The sequence below is a fragment of the Ambystoma mexicanum genome, chromosome 5q (genome assembly GCF_040938575.1).
Source record: "Ambystoma mexicanum isolate Mex_15411 chromosome 5q, UKY_AmexF1_1, whole genome shotgun sequence".
In the NCBI taxonomy this organism is placed as follows: Eukaryota; Metazoa; Chordata; class Amphibia; order Caudata; family Ambystomatidae; genus Ambystoma; species Ambystoma mexicanum.
This window is the reverse complement of record NC_090933.1, coordinates 911,771,360-911,794,317: the sequence shown is the minus strand read 5'-3', so window position 1 is coordinate 911,794,317 and position 22,958 is coordinate 911,771,360. Positions and strand designations below refer to the sequence as shown.

At 42.8% G+C, this 22,958-nt stretch overlaps 1 protein-coding gene across 1 annotated transcript in view; it reads left to right on the top strand.

Annotated features, from left to right (window-relative positions):
* STK3 (serine/threonine kinase 3) overlaps window positions 1-22,211 on the top strand; it is a 1,834,661-nt gene extending 1,812,450 nt beyond the window's left edge. The window contains exon 11 of the mRNA XM_069621418.1: window positions 19,496-22,211. Within this exon, the coding sequence (XP_069477519.1) occupies window positions 19,496-19,654 (159 nt within the window). The 3' untranslated portion in view covers window positions 19,655-22,211. The remainder of the gene's footprint in view (window positions 1-19,495) is intronic.
* Window positions 22,212-22,958: the final 747 nt, after the last annotated feature.

Here is a 22,958-nt window from a genome sequence, read left to right as displayed (position 1 = left end):
AATGCCACATTCTTACCCTACTCTACAGTAGAGTGTTTGTGCTTCCCAACTGGAAACGTACAGTAAAATATGCACCAGTTGTTTTAGTTGTTATAGCAACCAAGAAGGTTCACTGGCGTGATTTTTGCATCCAGTGAGCCACAAACACAATTTTCTATCAGAAATGGAGTGCGTTTTCTCCACATACATGGGATGTCATAATTTCACAACAGTATTCCAGGAGTTCTGGCAATTCCATATTGGCTCTGTGCCTGTGGAGCTTATTAAAAGCCTTTGTTAATGTGCCTGATGCACTGCTATGCCGCTTAATCTCTTTACCGTACATTATCTTTAATGGTTTCCATTAGCTAGGCAGAGTAAGGTCATTCTACAAATCGTCCTTCTGTTAAATAGAGAAATGTGCCATTAATTGTCATGCTTTACAGTAGCCCCCTGTTCATCTGGTTCAGATTTAATTCATCCATCTTCTTATCCATGCCCTACACTTTACCATATGTGCTGCCCTTGAAGACTCATTTATTAAGAGATGTTGACTCTGAACTCGTCTTGCTGCTGAAAATTGATTTTCCGTTCCTTTTAATATTTCCTCGCAGAAGAGAATTTAGGACTAGTTCGCTTTCAGTTGTTAAATGTAGCTAATAAACTGCAACTGTTGAAATGTTGTTGTTTGGTACAACATGTTTTGTAATCTTTCCGTATAAGAATGGTGCCGGGCAATGCCAGCATTAGTAATTTCTGCTTTCTGCTTCATATTGTAATGTGACCATCTATCATCAAAAGCAGCGTTTTTCTTCAGCAGGCAGAAATGTATGACGGTGGATCTGTCTGGACGAGTTGGTGCAAAGTATGCTCAAGCAACATTTGAGCCCAGAGCTGGCATTTTGCCAATGTTCTCACCGAGAACTAATAAGACTTTTCTTCATGGAAAATCCTTGAATCTGCATTTACGTACGGTGCAGATTCATCTTGCCTTAGTAGAAGATCTCAGCCTGTGTTCTTTCAGGATTGCCTTACAAACATGTCCCTACTTTGAACTGCATTAGATGGTGAATTTGGATAACTTATTAGAAAATGCCAAAAAAGCCATTGGTTTCTCATGAAATGTAGTAGGGCCTTGATCGCAGTACGTTGTTACCTTATGGTGACTTATACTGCTCACTGCTGCCATGTAAATGGTCTCCAGGCTCTCACGTGGCTCTCTAAGAAAAGTGGGTAGGTTAGAAGTTGTGCTCTTCTGTTGATGCTTGCAGAACTAGGACAAACTGATGTCTCTGCATGTCAGCTTTCTGGGTGTGCTTTGTTGTGTGCACTGAGCTTGTGGTGTCCAGAAGGGTAGCGTCCAGTGTCTGGGTTGTTGGTTGTTTGCAAATGTTTGGTCTTGTGGCGTGGTTTGAAGGGGGTGTGTGGTTTGTGTTGTTTTGCTGGGCCTTTTGGGTGTGTCTACAGAGGTATGCATGTGTGTAAAAGGGGAGGAGGGGTGGTTAGTTGTTTTTTGTTTGGCTCTGGGTGTGTGGTTGTTTTATTATTGGTTCTTTGGTTGTTGACTACAAAAACACTTTACTTTTTGACTGCTAACATTGTATTTTTCCTGTTTTAATATTTGACAAAAAGGAAGTAAGGTGATGTTGTATTTTCCACCCTATGAGCTCGAAAGTCATGAGGTTTTATTTTTTGATGAATAAAAACAATTTTCATTGTAAAAAATTGAAATCCGGTTTGTAAGGCTTTCAAAGCCCCCTCTACCTTTTTAAAGACATACTACCAAATGATAAAGCCAAAATGCGTAAGGCTGCAAAGTCATCCCTTTTAAGAGCTTTGTAGTCTTATCCAAAATGTCTTATCCTACAAAGTCATCAGTGCTTGTGTGTTAGCAGGGTACCCTGCTCGGCTTCAGTATGCATTAGTCTGGCTTATTCACTACCCCAGTCTTAGCAATCATCATATTTATCAACTAATCATTTCAGGATGGTTCCCTCCCTGCAAGGTTGAAACATGGCATCATTGTAACCCCTCTCCTAAAACAGCTGTACCTGTACCACTCATTCACTAATATCAGCAATTTTCAAAACTTCCTCGGATCTGCAAAGTTATTAAGAACCTTGTATCTTACCAACTCCAGGATCGGTTTGAAAGTGAAAAACTGCTTTAACATTTTCAATCTCACTTTAAACCCCCACACAGCCCATATTCTACATTCCTCAGTGGATCAGTATATTCTCCTTGCATGCCTGAAGAACTGTTTTGCCATTACTGACACTACCCTTACACGGAGGAGTTCCTGCATGTTGAACAGATCACAGTAGATCACAATAAGTCACAATGAGACTTATTCTATCCACCAGCCTCTAGAATGTGGAGCCGTCCAAAGATCTTCTCTGTCCCCTCTCTTCTTAAATGATGACATGTGGCCATTGCAGATATGATTCAATTATCCAACCTTGGCTTCCATATTTATGCAGATGACACCCAAACTATGGTCTGTACTCTCCAACCCAAGACTGGGACCTGCAGCTAATCCTTGCTGAATGAATCATTTTTTAGTTGTCTGAAGGCAATACAAGGACAGAACAACCACAGCAAGCACTCATCTAATGCTGATAATCTGTGATTCTCATGCTTGGCATCCTCAAACCACCTCTCCTTCATCACTCATGCTCTTCAGTGATGGAGCGCATACTTGCTCCCAACACTGTTACACATAATCTCTGTGTTCCCTAGACAAATTTTTTCTACATGATCAAATAAACAATTTGGTACAATCATGCAACTTCCATGACAACCTGCGGTGGAACAGGGCACCCTCCCTCTCGTGTGCTCTGATCCCCCACTGTGCCATCATTCTTATACAAATTGATTACACCGCTCCCTCTACATTTGCTGCCCAACACATCTATCCCCAAACTTCAGCCCATCAAAACAAAATTGACAGAATTATTTGTAATCTCAAACCCCACAACCCCACCTGAAAGGCTCTTCTCCATGTCCGCTAGCACAAGTCGCCTCCAGGATCCATTTTTAAAATGTATTACTTAAAATTCTCTACACGAACAAGGCCCACTCTACAATTGGAGCTAAATTGAAGCCTTTCAGCGACAAGGACCTCTAAGAGTGCCTTTCTCTGCTCTGCTTCCAACGTCAACATTTGTCAGTAAATACTTTGGTAGTTGATGATTTGCTGTCCATGATCCCGCATCCTGGAACTCTTTGCCACGCCAACCCTGCCTTGAAATGAAATATCTCTGGTTCCACCATGCCCTAAATGTGCACCTATTCTATGGCATAAACAATCCCCATACTCTTATTTCGATCAGCCCCATCTTTCTCCACTTGTGGTTTCATTGACACATTATAATCGCCCATTAAATTAAGTAAATGCCTGGGCTTGTGAAAGGAAGTCCTGATAAACAAGATCCAATATATGTGATCGGTAACAATTCTTGGCTTCAATTCGGCTTCACTGGCGCACTAAAAACAGCATGTCTGCATCACTTCTTTATTAGGCAAGCAATGTTTTATTTGTTGCACTTTTTATCATGTACTCAATGTTTGGATTTATAAGTCGGTTATGGATTTTTAAATCATGCGCATCTCAAATGAGATGACTATAATGTGATAATGATTTAGAAAATGTTCATGTTTTAATCATGGTGCATATATCATAGTGTTTGTCATCATGGATCAAAATACTATTTTCTCTGTTGTATTTCTCCATGCTTGCATATGGAATCGCTTGGAGCCCAGCCAAAGATTTCTATGATGTCTTGTAACCTAGTAGCTCTGTCACCCTTTCCTATATTATGAGGAATGCAGTCCTTGTGTTTAGACTCAATGGTCTCCTAAGTCTGTTCTCGCTGACCCCTCTTCATTCTTTGTTAGACAGTGTTCCTCTGTTAAACCATGTTGCTCCAAAGAAGATATCAAGCTACTTCTGGTGCCTTGCAAATTAAAGCCGTTTTTTGATAACTAAGGTGGAGTTACAAAATCCTATCTGCTTCTTGATGTCATTCATCATGCAGGTCCTTGAAGATAAAAGATGACCATTCTATGCTTTGATATGGTAGCTTGCCAAAGATTTGAGCAAGGTGGCAAGAAGGACCCGCCACCTGGTCTAACTTGGTGGTGGACTCATCAAAGAAATGCTAGACACTTGACGACAGAGCGATTTGTGTCAATCCAAGATGGCAGGCTGGGCTTTTAAAGCTTCTGTATATGCCACAGGAAACAACCACACACTCACAGTAAACACACCAGAAATGGTTAGTCTCAATCCTGGTGAGCCGCCCAGATAACCTAGAATAGCTGCATGTCCATTACCAGAGCCAAATCAAAGGGGAGAGACTATCGGGATATGTAAGAAACTGCACAGGTGAGAAGTGTGTAGGAGATAGTTCATTTGGAGATTGATGGTGGAAGCTGCAGGAGCGAGAGCAGGTGACAGGAGGCTAGAAAAGAGACCCAGAGGCTCAGCAAGCCTGGAGACAAGAAATTGAAGGAGAGAGCTAGAAGGCTGGAGGAAGAAGGAAGCAAGAATTGGATATATGAGGGAGAGTGGTTACATGTCTTTATATCGAAAAAGATATAACGAATGAAAGTTTTACCAAAAATTATATAACGAGAACACATTCACCGAACTCCTATCTATAAAGTTAAAACAGTATAAATATTGAAACATGTTTGCCGAAAAATCCCAATGTCTAAAAGGCCTAATGACCCTCAGGTCTCACGTGGTTGTCTGTCTGCCGTGGGCGGAAGTCTGTTGTTTGGGCTAATTTTTAGAAACTTTGCCGTCACCGTAGAGTAGAGTCAGAACAGAGTGAGTCGCCTCCTGACAGAACTGCTTCAGTCGCCTCCTGACAGAACTGCGTCATCCACGCACGCAACACATGGCGAGCTGATTACTACCGCCTCCTGTGATGCACCAATGGGTGATTTTCTCATAGAAGTGCTGCTCTCCTTTTCTGCTTCCCACAGGACTACGAAGCAAGCAGGTACTTTGAGTGACGTCCCCCGTGTCTGTTCTTTTTAAAGTATGAGAGCTGGCCATTGCCCACTATGATGAGGGCTGTGCAATGCGGAACAGGAGGTATTTGCGCTGCCACTTTGGCACGGGCCGATTCCCTGCAATGGCTTTGGCGAAGGAGACCATTAGGCGCGCCCAGCTTGGGTCGCACACTTTGGTGCAGTAACGTTTCGCCACCAGGATCTTTGGGCGCAAGGGATAACGGCAACTTAGTCCTCTAGATATGTTTAGGCTATCTCGCAGTCCTGCAGGAATTTCACAAGACAAACGTGAAGAATTATCTGGTGATAATGGCACTTATGAGGCGTAAGAGCCGCTTTTAATTTAAGCACAGAACCGCCGCCCATCCCCCATACACACAGATATAGCGTTCTCACCTGAAATGTTGTGTCTGAAGCACAAAGGTGCTAATTGTCTACAAACATACGGAAAAGAGCCATTATGATTTGGCTACAGCTATTTGCAGGGCGACTTGATTGCAATTACGTCTTACACTCAGGAGAGAAAAGCAATTTAAATACATTTAGATCCTTTGGTAAATATGTGGCGTACTAACATAGCACTGCCTAAACCAAAGATGATAGTAAAAATGTCTTTGCTCCGTATTTGTCGCAACATTTAAACTCCTGTGCTTTGCTCGAAGTCGGATCCATTTGCTTGCGAGCAGCGCGCTTTACGGGGAACCGATCTTCGAAAGTATACCACTGGGATATGGCGCGGGCACATGTAACTCAATATATGTCAAGAGCTGTAAAAATATTGCTGGGAGGAAGGGGCGAAAAATCCATGTGCACGGATCGAGTGCCTGGTCCCTTACATCTGACTGTTTTCAGATGCGCCTTGCCCTCCCCCAAATAAATGGGCAATTCTGGTGCACGCCGTCCTGAAAGGCGTGCCTCCTTTGAGGCTGTGTGATCAAAAAGGTTATAAATGAAAATGATGTTGGCTTTGGAGGCTTAGCGAGTGAGCACGGCGCGCTCTGTAGCAGAAGGGCTCGCTGTAATATTACCAAGTGCAGTAGGTTGCGGATTCTGTGAAATTGCCATTTGACAAATAAATCCCACCCAAACTCAAAGATGCATGCTACTGGTCTAAGAAAAGCTCTTAACCAAATGGGCCTTCAACCACTTGATTCATGAGCAGCAGTGTGTGTGTCTCCTCACAGCTGTCACTTGAAAGGCCAACCGTTTTTGATTGTGTAAGTTTCTACGATCGGCATCATATTACAATACACTCAGGCAAGGTATCAGCTTATGGGCAGGTACTACCATTATTGCAGTATTTGGAAGATGCCTATGCCTACACAAAAGCCAATACTATAAGCTTTGCCACTGCTTCATAAGCAACACTCATCTCTACTTTTCTGGTGTCTCTCACTTTACCAGGGGCACAAAATGCCAATTTATAGTGGAAGTAATTACCATGAGCAAGACGCATGCCAGCCCTTCAGTTGGCGTAATTTAAGCTGCAGTCCTGTCAAAGTTATCCATTTAAATAATCTTTAGAATCCTAACTGCCCGTGCAGGAAGTGAGTATTACATGTATACACACATTCTGAACATCTGAACAGCACAGGTACAAGAAACGTGTGTCCTCTGTAAAATGCTCAAGCAGGCTCTGCTCCGGTCCCACCCCACAATTCTTTTCAAATGCAACTCGTTAACATTACCTGCCAACGTGCTGCTTTTGAAAATAATTATTCTTTTCAATTTGGCGTGTGGAAATTTAGATGTGGCTACAATGTCAGCCATGTCCAAACGTTGCTCGCGCCAAATCGACGACGCCAGAAAGGCTTCTGCGCCAAAATGGGTGTGCCGAACTGGCTGCCGTGCCAAAGTGGTCGCGGCAAACCAGCCTGTGCCAAATTGGCGGCACCAAAAAGGGGTGTACCGGTGCAATGCAACTCAATGGAACAAAAAGTCGAAACAGCGACTCCAAGTGGCACAAAAAGATATTTAACAATGAAATAAGTTGCAGAATTTAAATATTAATATATTTCGAGATTTTTTACATGGAATGGGAATGTGTGAATATTTATTTTTGGTATATAAAAATAAAAAAATTAAAATGTTAAGTGTTTCAATAAAAGATTTTCGATGAAAAAGCATTTGAGAAAATTTTGTTCGATATATAGACTGTATACCAGAGAGGATCACATGGGAGGAGACAGCAGTTGGGGAGGAGGGTGACGAAATCAGATCAGACGCAGTGTTCTCCCCTTCCTCCTGAAGACCATATGATACTCAAGTTCTTGATGGCTTGTGTGATCCCACAAATCCCTCTTATTGTAAAAAACAGAAACCCCTTCCTTTTGGTCCCTCTAAACAAAATCCCATTTATACCTCAAACATTCACCACACACCTATAACATCTCATATTTCTGATGTTTCTCTATATAACGTTTTTGGACAACATTATTTTAGAAATCTGATAACATCTATGGACTCCAGCTCCCATAAAGCCTCAAGTACTGAGACGAATAAGAGTAGGAAAGAATTGATGCAGATTGAAAGAAACCCAAAACCTAAGGTGCAGACTAGTTGTTTGGCAGAACTACAAGTACGTGGGATGTTTAAAAATGGTGTCCGCACGCAACACAGTGGTAGAATGGAAGAGAACAGTGCCAGAGAAAGTTGGGAGAGAAGGAATGGGCACATCCATGCAGCTGTTCACAAACATGAGCTATACATACCGGCATGGTGTGAAGGAAGGGGAGATGCAGCAGGCACACCTGAAGTATTGTCTGAGCACTGGAAGCCGCACCAGAGCACCTGGAGGTACGGTTGTGTCAGGAAATAGCATTCTTCCATCCAAGCCACAGAGAGTGAACGCAGAGCTGCAGGAAAAGCTGGAGAAACTTTTGCATTGTGTGAGAAGCCATCCCAGGAAGGAAGCTTCACCGTAGAGGCATGCCATAAATTGGAGACATTGCAAACCACTGGTGAGTCTGCTCTGAGCCATTGAGGACCCCGGGGCGTACTGACACGCATGCAATCAAGTGAATTAATTATGTGAAACTGCTGTTATGGATATTGCTCAAAGGTGGTTTAAATGCAAACAAAACCTACAGTTAAAACAATGCCCAAAAAGAAGAATATTTGAATACCGACCAGATAAACTGCAGCAATAAAATCTGAACAAATACCTTCGCATGAGATGCTATTGTGGAGGAAAGCTGGAGCAAGTGTGACCCTAAGTAAACATATTAAAACACAACAAAGTTGATGCGGTTGTGGCATAGTTAAAAGAAGAGTGAAACCAATAAGAAGTCTTGATAAAAGGAATGCACTAGTCAGTTGACCTTTGGGGAAAGGTACCTGGCAGGGGAGTATACCATGGTATCTGCAGGACCGCAGAGAAGGATTCTGGCACGGGCTTATACCAGGCAATCCACCAAAGTTGCATAACGTCTCTAACATTGTGGGAAGATACCTGGCAGGGAAGTATATGGAAGAATTCCTGGAAGGTAGATACACTAGGCACTTGGAATTCTATAAAGACTTTTAACACTGTGACAAGATACAGTACAAGAGAAGTTAACGCTTATTGTGGAATTTATCATATGAATAAGAACTTTGTGAAATACAGTACAAAGAAACCAAGGATGGATGTTAAAAAATGTATTGTTTGCACAATAACTTTCTGAACTCAGTATAAAGTGCCAAAGGAACTGATTGAACAAAGATATACTTTTGTGATGCCAACAATTGTTCAAAAGAGACACTTTTGCCATTCTACCTAAACATCCAGGGGAAGGGAAACACCCTCTGGATACAAAGGATTGTCCTTGGAAAACACTTTTTATTGGATTTACTTTTATGAACACTTTTTGCTAAACATAAGTCAGAGACATTTCCTTGCACCCCATAGCTGTTTATTTTGTAGTGTGCGGGTCTGATTTGAATGTTTTGGACGCAAGGACTATTTATACGTTCCCAACGATTTGACACAGACTGATATTTAGTTTTAGTTTCCTAGGCAAGGAAACTCTCCTAAGGATAGGGTTAGAGGCACGTTTATCCAACCCATTTCTCTTTAATAAAGATGTCTGACAATAGGAATATTATAATATTGTGTCCACCTCTCATTTTTGAACATCTTATGACAGAATGAGAAGTATGACCTGGATTTTAAGGTTTTAGCTATAAACATTTAAAAACCTATTTATCCCTATCGGTAGAGGTGATTTTCCCTACCTCAACCAAACTAAAACTTGGGTCTGTCAGGAAGTCTGTGATGTCCCAAGAAAAGATATTGTCCTTGTCCAAACTTCTAAACTAATCTAAAAACAACACAACCACATCCCAGGAGAGAATGTCTCCCTTCATAACTTGGTTTGAAAGTTGTATCTTATTCAGTTCTCTCATGCCTTGATTCCTTCCCTTACAGTACGCTTTGAAGGAGGTAAAGGGTTTCTTGCTTTTGTTGAAATGAAAGGGGGAAAACGGAAAGCAAAGCTGACTCTTGGGGTGATCTGGTGTTGATACAACGTGGCTTTGTCAGGTGCTGGGGGGCAACTCAGTGCTCTCAGAAACAATTTCCAAAGGATTCTGGTCTCTGCTTACCAGGTTTTGTTGGTGCTGTCTCCCCTCGTGTCCCCTAAACACAAGTCACTAAGCTAATGGAAGAGTTCTTATCCCAACCCAGGAGAATGACTCCCTTCTCCTGGGTAGAAGTCTCTCAATGCTCGGTTTCACAAAGTTCCACAAATACCACAAGACTAGGGAGAATGGCTCCCTTCTCCCAGTTCACATCCAGTTCCTAGCAGGCTTCTCTGAGTCACTTCAATTCTAGACTTTTCATCACTTCTTTAAGTTATCTCCCTGAACTTTGTATTATCTCCACTTGAGTACTGTCCTTCACTTGCCTCCACTGGAACGAGGGAGAGACTCCTCAAGCTCTCCTTGACTTTTCCACATTTTACCAACAGTCTTCAAATTTCCCCCACCATGACGAGGAAGAGGTTCCCTGAGTCCTTCTTGACTCTTAAATACCACAGTCTTATGGAACTGACCAGGGAGTTCCCTCACAAAATGATATATTTCACACTGTCTTCTTTTTTCATCTTCTTAGGTTTTGCCAGCCCCCTCCCAGACTTATTACTGTTTCCAATACCTTCTCTCAGGGATCTCTGCACAGGTCTTGCCAGGGGTTGTGGGTTCGTTCTCTAACCTTCTTTTGCGCTTGTTCGGCCCGCTTGACTTCGCAACTGTTACTGTTTGGCGGTCTGGGCACAAGTTACAGACCAGACAGGTCCACTCGTTACAGGTCTTCCAACCACCACAGTTCCTTGTTCTTCCCATGCAATTGCCTAGGCGGCTGCACAGTAGGCTAGTTTTGGTAGTCTCGGTGTAGTTCTTGGACTGCACGGTCCACCCACCCCAGGCCATGTCACCACCACACTGACTCTCAACTTCAGGGTTGTCGGCTCCCAGCTGACTGATGAGATGCTCTCCTTGCACCCCTTGGTTCATTCTCTTCACTTCACACTGCTGCTTCGGTACAACCTTCAAACACCCTGTTTCCAACTCACAGGCTTTTTGGGGGCCTCCTAGCTCACCAACTTCCCCTTACGGATATTGCTCTCCTTGTCCTTCTTTACTGTTTAACTTCAGTAGCCGGGACTGCCTCAGCATAACTTCAGTTCGATTGATAATAGATGGTCGAACACTCTTCATGATTGGTGGTAACATTCTTTGGTACTTCTTCATCCCATTACGTATCATAGCGAGACTGTCTGTCACAGTACCTAAACACATAATCTCTGACTTTATGAACTGTACGAAAGGTTTGGGTGTTATTACCCTGTGGGTTTGGGAGATGAAGAGGCTGCATCTCAGACTCGCATCCTTGTTCCCAGGAGGGGAGTTCCTCCCCATGAGATCCTCCTGCATGTTACAACCCCTAGAGGGACTATTAATTAGAGGCCTCAGCTCCCTAGCCTCATGGAAAAGGGTTCCTCTCTGGAGAGAAGTGACACCATCTGAAGGATCGTCACAAAAGGAAAGGGAGCAGACATGGTAGTTGTCAAGTGGGGAGTTATTCGGAACTGTAAGAGTGCAGAAGTAGGGCTTGGACACAATGGTGATATGTTTTTGGATATAGACTTTTATTAATTAAGACGGTTGGAAAATGCCGCTCTATCCCTAAAGCTAAGAGTGGTTTCAATACTTCAAAGGAAACTAGAGAAATTGTCAGAAGTCTGAAACTAAAAAGTCTGTCACTGTCGTGTCCTAAAACCTACTTCTGTCCCTAACACTGATAATCTAGATTAACTGTGCAAGGATGATCTCATCTCAAAGTAAAAGGGAAAGTGTTATTTGTGTTTTCAGCCAATAGAAAAGTTCTCAGTTTTGCTAGTAATAAAAAGTGATGCAAAATAATGTTCCAAAATAGAAGATTCCAATGCTAGGATTTTGCTCCTTTCCCCTAGATGACGACTTATCTTACTTCACTGGATAATTCATGAGGAACTGTTTCATGACTTCACAGTTCTTTATCCTACCAGCTTGGTATGCTCCGCTACCAAGTGTAGGATTCCTTTTATCAGTCCTAGGGTTCTTGACTGTTATTCTCATCCTCCCATATGGGTGCGGGCCCCAGACTCACAATACTTTACACAGCTTGGTAGACTCTAGCCAAGCAAATATTCTCTCATGAGCTGTCTCTTTTCCTCTCACAGGGTCCCAGAACCTCCTCATTTTAAACTTTGGTTACTCATATGGGTGCCGGCCCCAGACGTGCAATGTTCCATTGTATCTGCTTGGTTCACTCTCCTGCCAAGAATACAACTCTCTCTGATTTTATTCAGGGTTCCAGACCCTCTCTTTCATCAGGGTTCCAGACCCTTTTACTCTTGGGTGCGGGTACCAGACTTGCACTCTGTCATTGTATCTGCTTGGTTCACTCTCCTGCCAAGTATACAACCATCTCGCATTTGCTTTAGGGTCCCAGATCCTGATCTCACCCCGTTGCTCCTCCGGACTCCTAACAGCTGATGGCAACCCGCATACCTGTTTGCTTCCTTCTTGGAGGTGCCGGCGGTTATTGGGTTGCTGCGTCCCTTCTGGAGGCTCTGGTATTGTGCGGGCATCTTGCGACGGCTTTGCAGTCTGATGTCTTTTACAAGCTGCCCATTCTTTCTCTTCCGCGCTTAGCCGGGTCCTTGGAGGCAAAGAGGATTCACCCGCCAGCAACCCACTCTGGTTCTCTTTCCTTCCGCTCGGGCTTCCCTTGCTGCTCGTGTCAGCTGCTCCCATGCATGGCTCCCACTCTTCCTCTTCAGAGAATGCCTCTCTCTCGTGCACATCTCAGCAGCGCTTGGGGTTGAACCTGAGCTTTTTCCAAACTCCTGCGTAGGATTGATGTACTGCTTTGGGGCAATCACTTTGATTTGGAAGCTAGACGGCTCGCTCTGCTTCTTGCGAGCAATCATTGCACTCCCAGCCATCTTCTTCGTCACAGTACCAGCCTTAAAGCTTATATGCATTATACTTTGTACTTTCTGGTTTTTCAGTATTGGCATGTAGGTTAGGTTGACTGACTTGACTACAAAATACATTGGCTCTATCCATGGAGGGGGCGGGGGAGGATTTCGAGTTGGAGAAGGGGTTGAATATATTAAAGTGGGGGTGATAACGCATTCTCTGTTGATGATTTTTCCCAATCCTACTGGGGGATTCCTTCCCCATGTGATCCTCCCTCGGTGCACCTGGCCTAGGGGGAGCTTTGTAATGTGGTTGCACCGCCCTGGCCCCATGGGAAAGGTGTCCCCCTAGGGGAAAAGGGACGACATCCTCAGATTCGTCATAGAACAAGATGCTTGACAGACTAGATAAACATGGAGAGCAAAAGAGAACGATTGGAAGAAGGGTGAGTTGGGCAAATGGGAGCCTGACATTGAGAAGCAGGCAGAGACCTCCTTGCAAGTGGTGAAGATGGAGTATCTGAGATAGACTAGAGAAGACAGTAAGAAGCATGAAAAACTTAAGGAACAGGTTGAGGTTGACTTGGAGATAACTCCCCCGAATCTGTGAAGAGTGAATCTGAGGAGGGAGCGAGAACAAGCACGTGGTGTGTCATCGAGGGGGGCAGGTGACCTGGGACCCATAAGCTGGGAGCTAGCGATAGAGCAGTTGTCCTACCCCTCGAACTGCCAACAATACTGGCCTATACCTAGGCTTTGGGAAGTACCACACGCTTTGCTTCAGCCCATTATTGCTTTGCTTGGTTGCAACAAACTAGAACCCAGACGAGAAGCATCCTTTCCCCTTTTGCCAGGAAAAAGGAACATGAAAGAAAGAAAGAAAGAAAGAAAGAAAGAAAGAAAGAAAGAAAGAAAGAAAGAAAGAAAGAAAGAAAGAAAGAAAGGAAAGAAGGAAAGAAGGAAAGAAGGAAAGAAGGAAAGAAAGAAAGAAGATCCCTTTGAGTACACCTGAGCTGTGGTCTCCAAAGACCCTGGAAGGAATGGGCACTGGCGCACAGTGAAAACCCTTAGACATTGTGTATAGACTTTGCTGAACGATGTCTCTTGGTAAGCAAGCACTTCAGAGTAACCCTAGGCTGAAGAAAAGATCCCCTGCACCTTTAACTAGTTTCAACCATTTAGATGATCCTGACGATTAAGTTATAACCTCACTGTAACGATTGAACAATACCCTCTTCAATTCAACCAAGCTGAAGAGTTTTGGACATTGTCTGGTCTGTTTTGATTCATGTCCACAATACAACACTACATGGTATAGGACTTTAGGATCTTTTGGCAACCCTGAAGGCTTAATGAACAAAGCACCGTCTTAAATTCCATATGCTTTAAGAAAAGCAGCCAACACAAAAGTCTAAGCACTACAGAAGTAGTTTTTCTCGGATGAATTTGGAAAATTGCTGTGTCATATATAATATTTATTGAGCTCTTGTAGAAGTAGAGAATAGACATTTGAGACGTTTAGAGGGTTCGGACCGGGCTGCGTTTTGGCGCCTTTTCTGTTTAACGTGCATATTTCAGACATCGCGGAAGCATTTGGGGTGAACAAGTAGTTCCCACGGTATCTTTGTTAGCCTATATGGACAACTTGATCTTCCTGTACTGTACGCCTATTGGGCTATAGTGACAACTGAATGATTTTGAATCTTATATCAGATTAAATGATTTGGAAATCAACTCAGCAAAATCCCAAATAATGATATTTTCCTCATTTACACTGGTATTTGAATAAGGAAAAATTGAAAGTTGTTGATCATATGATTATAAAAGATAAAAAAGAAGCCTACAATAGAATTAATGCTAAAACATTAGCTCTTGTGATTCTAGCAAAAAGACTGCATAAGGAATGTTGTTTGTCAATGCTACCACTTATTAATTTCTAAAAAGCCATGGCAGTACCAGGAGTAATTTATGGAGGGGAGAACTTAGGTATTTTGGACCATGCTTTGTGTTTAAATGTCAAAGGGTGCTCTTTGCCCACAGAAAAATTATTTGTTTTGAACTTCCCCTCTTGTGTATTGATGCATTCATTAAGTGGAAAATGTTGTCACTTTATAGAAAAAGTGTTGAACCGCTGAATATGGCACTGTTTTGTGATTTTAAATCTTGAAATCATAAACCTGCGATCTAATGAGTGGAAACAATTCTGTGAAGATCAGTTAAAACTATCACCAGAGTCTAATTAAGTCCAATTAGTCAACCTACTTTAGTGAAGAAAAACGTATGGATAAATGATTGGTGTATGATGAAAGAAGACTGTATGAAATACAAATCATTTAAATATATTACTCGTAGAAAAAAAACCCTGGGTACCAAACATATTTAATTCAATTTCCCTGTCTGAAAAGGCAACAATTATCTTTGAGATTTCTATTAAATATTCGCCTTACGATTGAAATTTTGGGGCGGAAATACTGAGATTGTAGCGCTATTGTAGATTGTGTAAAGATAAGGCAAACATTGAAACATCTTCTCACTGACTGTTGTAAGGTTGCAAAACTAAGACTCTGACACAGAGGGGGCCATAGTGTTTGCTATAAAGTTTTATTCAACTGTAAAAAGGAAAATAACACCCTATCTTGTCCTAACTCTAAGACGACTTTCCCTGCCTCAACTGAAATAATAGTGTCAAAATGTCCAAAGCGAAAGTCCCAATGTCCAGTGTCAAAATCCTAACTCTGTTCCTTACACACTAAGATAACTAAATCAAAAGGCAATGTCTTCTTGATCCCAAGGAATGACTCCCTGCACCTGGACAAAAGGCAGTTCTGCTCTTGGTAAGACATGTGGATAGTTCTTTGGAGTTCCAGACCCTGGCTGGCAGCCTTCACTTCCTCTAGCCAGGTACTGTGCTGAAGAACAGCCTGGATGCTCTTTCCAAGCTGTTGTGGGTCCTTGACTATTGGGTGCAGACCTGGTACCCTCTGACCAGATACTGCGATGAAGAGCTGCTTGGATGTACTTTCCAAGCTGTAGTGGGTCATACAGACTTGGTTCACTAACCTGCGAAGTACTGTGTGGACTTCCCACTACCTGCCAATTCTCTTTAATTGGGAGCGAGTCCCAGACCCGCAGTTCCGATTTTAGTTTTCCCTTCTGTAGACTTGGCTTACTCTCCTGCCAAGCCTTAGTATAAGTCCATGTACTTCTTTGCTTTCCTCCCACTGTGTAAGGGTCCGAGACCCTCCTTACCCAGCGTTGTGACCACCTCCGTGAGCTTTTAGAGCCTTTCTGGCTACCTGTGTACTTTGTGGTATGGCTTATGTGAGTGCTGGCTCCCTTGAGGCAGCTTAGCTCATTCACAACCCTACAGCGATTACTTTTCCCTGCGGTGGCTCCGCAGTCATCTTCCTTTTTATTTATTTTTAAGTCCAATATAGTTTAGTACAAAAGTCAACCCAATGACAGAAGCGAATTTGAGCAAGGCATCGATTTCATATATCTCCATGCAATTACTACAAAAGCTACTTAGACGGTGTCCCCCTATATTCATCATAATACGTCCCCCTGCATACGTTCTAATAATTCAGCTTCAATTTTGAACTAAAACCGTCCCGATTAACTCATAAAGGATTTGTTAGGATTACACATACATTTTGACCACAGTAATTCTCTCGCAAATACCATACTCATCACATTGCATGAGCTCAAACAAAGTTTTCTATCATTTTCAAAATATGGACAGTAAATCACTGAATGTTTAATAGATTCTGGCTGTGACCTCACAGAACAGAATCTGCAGCCATCTGTTGTACTTTGAATCCGGTGCTTAAGGCATTTCAAGGTATGTAATTGTCTTCTTCCTTTCAGGGAGAGTGTGCTTTTGCACTCGCACAGTCCCTGCATCTCTGGTGCATCTGGAATCTTGTTTGTGGCACTCTAGTAACTTTCTGGAGCTTCCTTTTCCCTGCGGGGACTACGCAGTGTTCTTCCTTTCAGGGAGAGTGTGCTTTCGCACTCTCGCCGTCCCCGGATCTTTGGGCATCGGAAGTCTTGGCCCGCTCGCGGGCTGCGTGGTCCTCACATCCTGAAAAGACCCCGGGGTCTCTCTCTCCTTCCTCTTGTCATCCCGGTCAGCACTCACCTTCACGTCGGGCTTGTCCTGGCTCTCGTGGTTACTCCACGGAGGGCTTGACACTGGTTTCCCCAGTGCACAGTTTGTCAGCTGTCTCCAGCTCTCCTTCCCGGCTAGCAAAGGTTACCCGTCTGTCTGGGCAGCGCACTGTTCCACAACCCCTTCTCAGTAAAGCACAGCTTCCCTGCTCCTGGCTCCTTGAGGGAGGGCTTCACTCCTTGTCAAGTTCTTCCTTGGTTCTTATCTTGTTTCTTCTAATCACTATTTGTGAACCACTAGACTGTTGAAAGCGGTTCCAGTGGTATTGCTCTGCATTCCCTACTTGTCTCAGTACTATGTGACTGTTTATGTAGTAACTCACAAAGACTCTTACGTGTCTCAGTACTCTCTATTTGGACTGCCTTAGAAAAGTACATAGGGTAGGTTTGAAGAGGAAGAAGGTAAAGGAAAGTTGGGTTACGTGTGGAAAGGGGTACCAGGGTCATATGCTTGGTGGGGGAAACGCGCTCTCTTCAGATAGTCACCCCTAGTCCCATAGGGGGATTCCTCCCCATGAGATCCTCCCGCTGAGTACCACTCAAAGGGGGACTATCTGTTAGCTGCCTCACCTCCATGGCCTTATGAAGAGTGGCTCCCCCTAGGGGAGAAGGGACGACATCCGAAGATTTGTCACACTGTGTTTCCTTAGTGCCACAACGAGAGCAATACTTCTCCCGTTTTGTAAACATTTTTTATTTTTTAACAACGGATGACTTCTGGCCCTGGATTTTGGAAGGAAAACAAGTTTATCTAATTGTATCTGTAACTAGATGTTTGCTATTACTGTTTGCAGATTTCTTTTTGCTTTATCCGAATTTTGTGTATAATGGTATATCATTTATGGAAATGCTGAAGCTCGCATTGCACTGTTTTGTACAGTTTTTTTACATTTTATTTTTTAACAGTTGTGTCAAAGGTTTGGTTTGAAGCCATATCACACAAATAATAAATAAAATAAGTATAGACATTTGGACGAAGAGTGGCTCAACGGCCAGAAGGCAACATGCTAAATGGGGATGGTTCGAGGGGAGGTGAACAAGTAAGGAGGTTGTGAACCGAGAGGGAAGGGATGGAGGTAACCACGGCAAGGCCTGACAGTGCAGGTGCATATTTTGAAAAGAAAGCTCCAAGGTTGCCAGAGTCTACAACATAATACCTCTTGTCTGTGCAGTGGTATAGGAATGGAGAGTATCAGTGATTAGTAGAACTAGAAGGTGATATAACACTGCTATCTGAATGGGTGACTCAAATAGGATCGATTTACCTGCACCAAATATTGTTACTGCTGATTGGGTTAAGATTTTGTAATAATCACTATTTATGCATTATACCTTAAGAAAATGAAAATTCTCTGTGCATCTCCTTGGCAAGGGTGGGCACTGCTTCGGCATCAACCTTAGTTATGGTATGATATGCACACCTCGCTGAACAAATATGGCACAGATACAAAATGTCTGATCATTTAGGGTACTCGGAGCATGAGAATAGTTCTGTCCCGTTCCTATTGCATCTTATTTCCTTCTAGAAAGGATAGTTTAGTCAGTCCAAGAAGAAGCAAAGAGTGAAGTGCAGAACTCACTGTAATTACCCTTCTTCCAGAGACACCCATGTTAATGAGAAACCAAAAAAAAAAAAAAAATTGTAGATCACTACCCTTTGAACATGGAAATTGATCAACATAAACCTTCTTCAATCCCCAATTAATTGAAGAAACTTCATGTTGATTCATATTTTTCGTATAAATACATATTTGTGAGTTAATGTTGGGAAATAAAAATTGACAAACATGAACAGGTAATTTTGATTTATATGGAATTGATACAAGCGAGGAACAACAAGAAACAAATCAAGCTATTTGGAAGGGTATGGTGTCAGTAAGCAGTGCTACTGGGATCCCTTTTTTGTTTAAAAAGGGGAATGGTTTGTGACAGTACTTTGAGTATCAATTTAGGCCTGGTTGATACTGTCCATACGCGCCTGGAGGTAATTTAAAAGTTAATATCTATTTACCTTTGATACAATTCTTTAATTTTGATTTTTGTATGCACGCCAGAATTGTTTTTGCTATCCTGAAAACTAGTTTGGTTTCCGGCCCTCGAGGCCTGGATTTGGACAACCCTGGTTTACAACCACTTTAAAGCTACTGCGCCATTCACAGAGGGAAAATATCCATTTGCATATCAGTCTGGTCCCACCCAATAGGGCAGTCCAACACCAAAATGCCAGTCCACTCCCCAGCAAACAAGATGGCCATCAGCAATACCAGACAAGTGTTTCGGCCTTGTTGGGCCTCATCAGTGAGATGAAGCTGCGCCTAAGGCACGGTGAGCAAGAGGTCCAAGTCCGGCAAACCTAGCATTTCAGTGCTCAACTGCCCTTGTCGGTAGGACCAGACTGATATGCAAATCGTTATTTCGCCTCTGTGAAGGCTGCAGTGAGCCAAACGTGGTTGTAGACATTTCTGAGTGGGGTACCTGCCATGGAACAGTTTATTTGCACTATGTTTGTCCTCAGTAGAGGGGCTCCGACACTTATGTAAATTAAGTTTCAATCTGATTGGTTTAGTTCTGTCAAAGTGTGATCTTTGCTGCTTAGTCAATGTTGTTGGTGCTTTTGTATTCCCATTACCGCTCAGATTTTGAGTCGTTTAATGTCATCCCATAGCAAGTGCCTTTTCACAGTGTGATTCAACGGTACACAGATTCCTAGCTTTTGTGAATAGAGGGACCTGGTGGAGCCCCCTTAGCTTAGCATGAAGACCTTTCGCATGTGTGCTTCCAAAGCGTTCACCCTGTGTGATCAAGGGTGCAACAACAGTAGCGTTTGGAAGGTATGAATTGGGGGCAACACTCTAATACCTTTTTGCCTTCCCTTGCAGTTAAAAAACCTGAGCTTTGAAGAGTTGCAGATGAGGTTGAAGGCACTGGATCCCATGATGGAAAGAGAAATTGAAGAATTGCGCCAGCGATACACCGCCAAGCGGCAGCCTATCCTGGACGCCATGGATGCCAAGAAACGGCGACAGCAGAACTTCTGATGCTTCGCTGCCTCAAGAGGATGCCCTGGAGTCATGCAGACCTCTGTAAAGCCTTTCAACGTCAGACAGAATGGTTGCTAAGAAACGAAAAGAACCTATCTGTTGTCTTTAACGCTGAACAGAGTAATGATAGAACGAATCTCAAACATCTTTCGGTCGGTACCTAGAGCAGTTCTTTTCAGAAACAGACAAACGAAGTTGAAGTGTATTTTGTAAGCCCCATAATGGACAGTCTCCCCCTGTGGTGGCGCCATCTCTAGGGCATTTTGTGGCCTTGAAACAAATCGCCTTTCTTGTTGCTTGTTCTTATTGTTTTTTTTAAAGATTTTATTGTCCCAATACAAGCAGCCAACTCTTGGAAATCGCATTACACATGTACATTGCTTTCAATGGATTCACTGTGTTGACAGTTCTGCTTGTTGTCTGCTCCCGTGTTGGCGTTTTTTTGTTAACTTAAAAATGACAGGAAAACTAGAAAAGAAAAGGAGTTGTCTCCAAGTTCGGACCTGGGACTGAGCCATGATTTCCCAGGTCTGAAGGACAGCTCTGCTTCTGACCGTGTAACCAGGGGCTCATCTCGTAACATTCCTTTTTCCTTTGTGGCCAAATGTGATATACAAATGTACACCAACTACCCTCTCCATCCACTCAAATGACCAGTCCCCAGGATAAGTGCACATACATTACATGATTGTAAAACACTGGGGATGGGGCTCGGTGGGGGCACATGAAGGTGTTCTATGGATTAATCACTATGGAAAATATAGCGCCATTAATTAACCTATGGATTCTCCCTGAGTGATGCGTGCCTCTTTTCAGGGTCACGTTGTCCCTACTGATACCGATTAAAGTGATTGCTTATGCCATGTTGCATCGTGTCATCCCGCTGCCTCAAGACAACAGTTTTTTCATTATGGTTGCTTTCATGTATTAGCCTATTTATTATACATATACTTGGTCAACTTATTTATTTAGATATTTTTGCTTCTTAAATCGCAAGGGGATTTTTGATGTTTGGATGGGTCGATTAAGTAGTGAAATTCACTTGGAAGAAGCCCACCGCCAAACCTGGTTTTGTATGTACAATGTGGCTTCCCCTAGCACAATCTGTGCACTTTCTCTGAGTAGAATAGTATAGAGAACAGTGCCTGTCTTAGGTCAAATGTAATGTTCTGTATCACGCAAGTGGTATTTGTTAAGATTTAAGTGTGCCTCAATTTTAAATCCGCTGATGCTGTTTAACGCTTCAGCAGTCCTTTAATTCGGTCAAACTAAAGATAGGGGTGGTAGGGAAGGTTCTAAGCTACCTTGTGTTTCAGCGAGCAGGGTTATCGTCCAGTTTCTCACACTCGTGGACACAATGGTCCAGGTGGCAGGCTAGTGTTGGGAAGGTGCATGACATGGTTTGAGTGTGTGAGATTCTGTACCATGTCCAGGTATGCACCACACTCAACCCACATCATCCCACAGAAATGGCAAAACCTTCTGTCTGGTCGTGGGGAGTTTGAAATTCATGTGTACTGGACAAGTGCGTATATAATTAATCTATAATGAATATCACTTGTGTTCTCTTTTAAATTATTATGAACTTGGCTGCTTTCCTCCCCTGTGCCCCTGTCTGTCATGAAAGGTTGTGCACACCAAGGACCACTGTGGAGCTTTTGTCAAACTGTTTCCTGTGCAGAAAAGAGCAGTAACATGTTGAATGTCCAAGCTTACATAGTTGGTTGATACATGGATTCACGTGTATCAACCAACGGAAAATGCAAACATTGACCGCTGTATAGCCTTGTTTGGGGCTGCGTTGTTCAGATGGTAAGAATATGTCAATTCTCGTGAGCAATTTATGTCTAGTGTCTGCCATTGTTATTCATCTATTTATGAAAAGCACCAATTACAGACCTCACAAACATGAGATTTATTGTGTGGCTTAACTTGCACGATGGAAGCTTGTACCCTTTTGTCAGATGAAAACATTCCATACTGATTCCTTTACCTTCAGATTTGTACAGAATGATAAATGGAACATATGCAATTGAGTTTCTGACCACTGGATCTGAATTCGTTTCTGTTTATAATATGCAGAGCTGGAAAGGATCTTCAAATTTGAAAACCAAAGAAATGCACGCTCTGTATTTTGAATCACCAGCCGTAGAACTTCCCACCCTGTGGTATTTTACGTGCGTCCGCAGGTTTCATACTTGTTGTGTTTTTCCTTTTCTATATGTTGGCACACCACGATATGTCAATTTGTAGTGACGCATATACATTTGTAATGTTTGAAAAGTTTCTCAGTGCATCATTTAGATGGTGAGGTTTTGTGTTCAATCTGTGGAAATCCGTGACCCCTGAGGATCTGGGACTCCATGCAGAAAGCAGGCATTGGGGACCTTGTGGAATCCTTTGCGACAAGCAAGAAAGTCTGAAGCATTTTTAGCCAACTATTATTTCTGTAACTTCCCTGGGACCAATGTGCTGTCTGGAAACAAATGGTCGTGCGTTGATCTGTCTTTAACTTTGTGTGCACATCATGAAGACAAATAAATTGTTAATGTGGTATCTGTGTATTCCTAACTGGGTTCTCTTAAAAAAAAAAAAAAAAAGAAAAAAAAATGGAGGTGTTTTGGGAGCCGAAGGGTTACTCCACAGAACATACAGTTGCGCAAAACTGACCTTTGACTAATCGTTTGGTGTACTTTCTGTCTGCAGCACCACATCCGGAACGCGTCTACCTGACTTAAAATGGTCTAAGATTCTGCTTCTGATTTGACAACTGCAGTCGACAAATGAATCAAATGGTGCCTTGTGATTTACTTGCTCCAGTTGATTTCAATGGCATTGGGGTTACCTTCAATGTCTTCTCACATGTGAATTAAAATTTCTGAAAGAAATCGTCCTCTTGCATTACATTGAGATGATCTCTCTAAACGGCCCCAGAGCAACCCATTCTTTACATGGCCCTTTAGCTCATCATGTGCACGAGCATGCCAGCTTCACCCTTGTTGCTATGGCCTTCTCAGTGAGGAAACCAGAGGATTTCTCATCTACCAATCCCAATAAGATGGGTCATCAAAATGCCTCTTCATTGGACCATTCTAGGTCTTTTATAGTTATGTAATGCTGCACTGACCCGGCATCAGTATATGCACTATGGAAAAGGAAAACCAAAGTGAATCTGCAGTACTCTGATGGCAGATGCTAAAATGTTCTAGACACTTGGGGCATTGCTGTTTTTTTTTTGCCTGGCAGTCCAAATATGGGGGTGGCGGAACACACAAGAAAGATTGACACCCTATGTTTATTT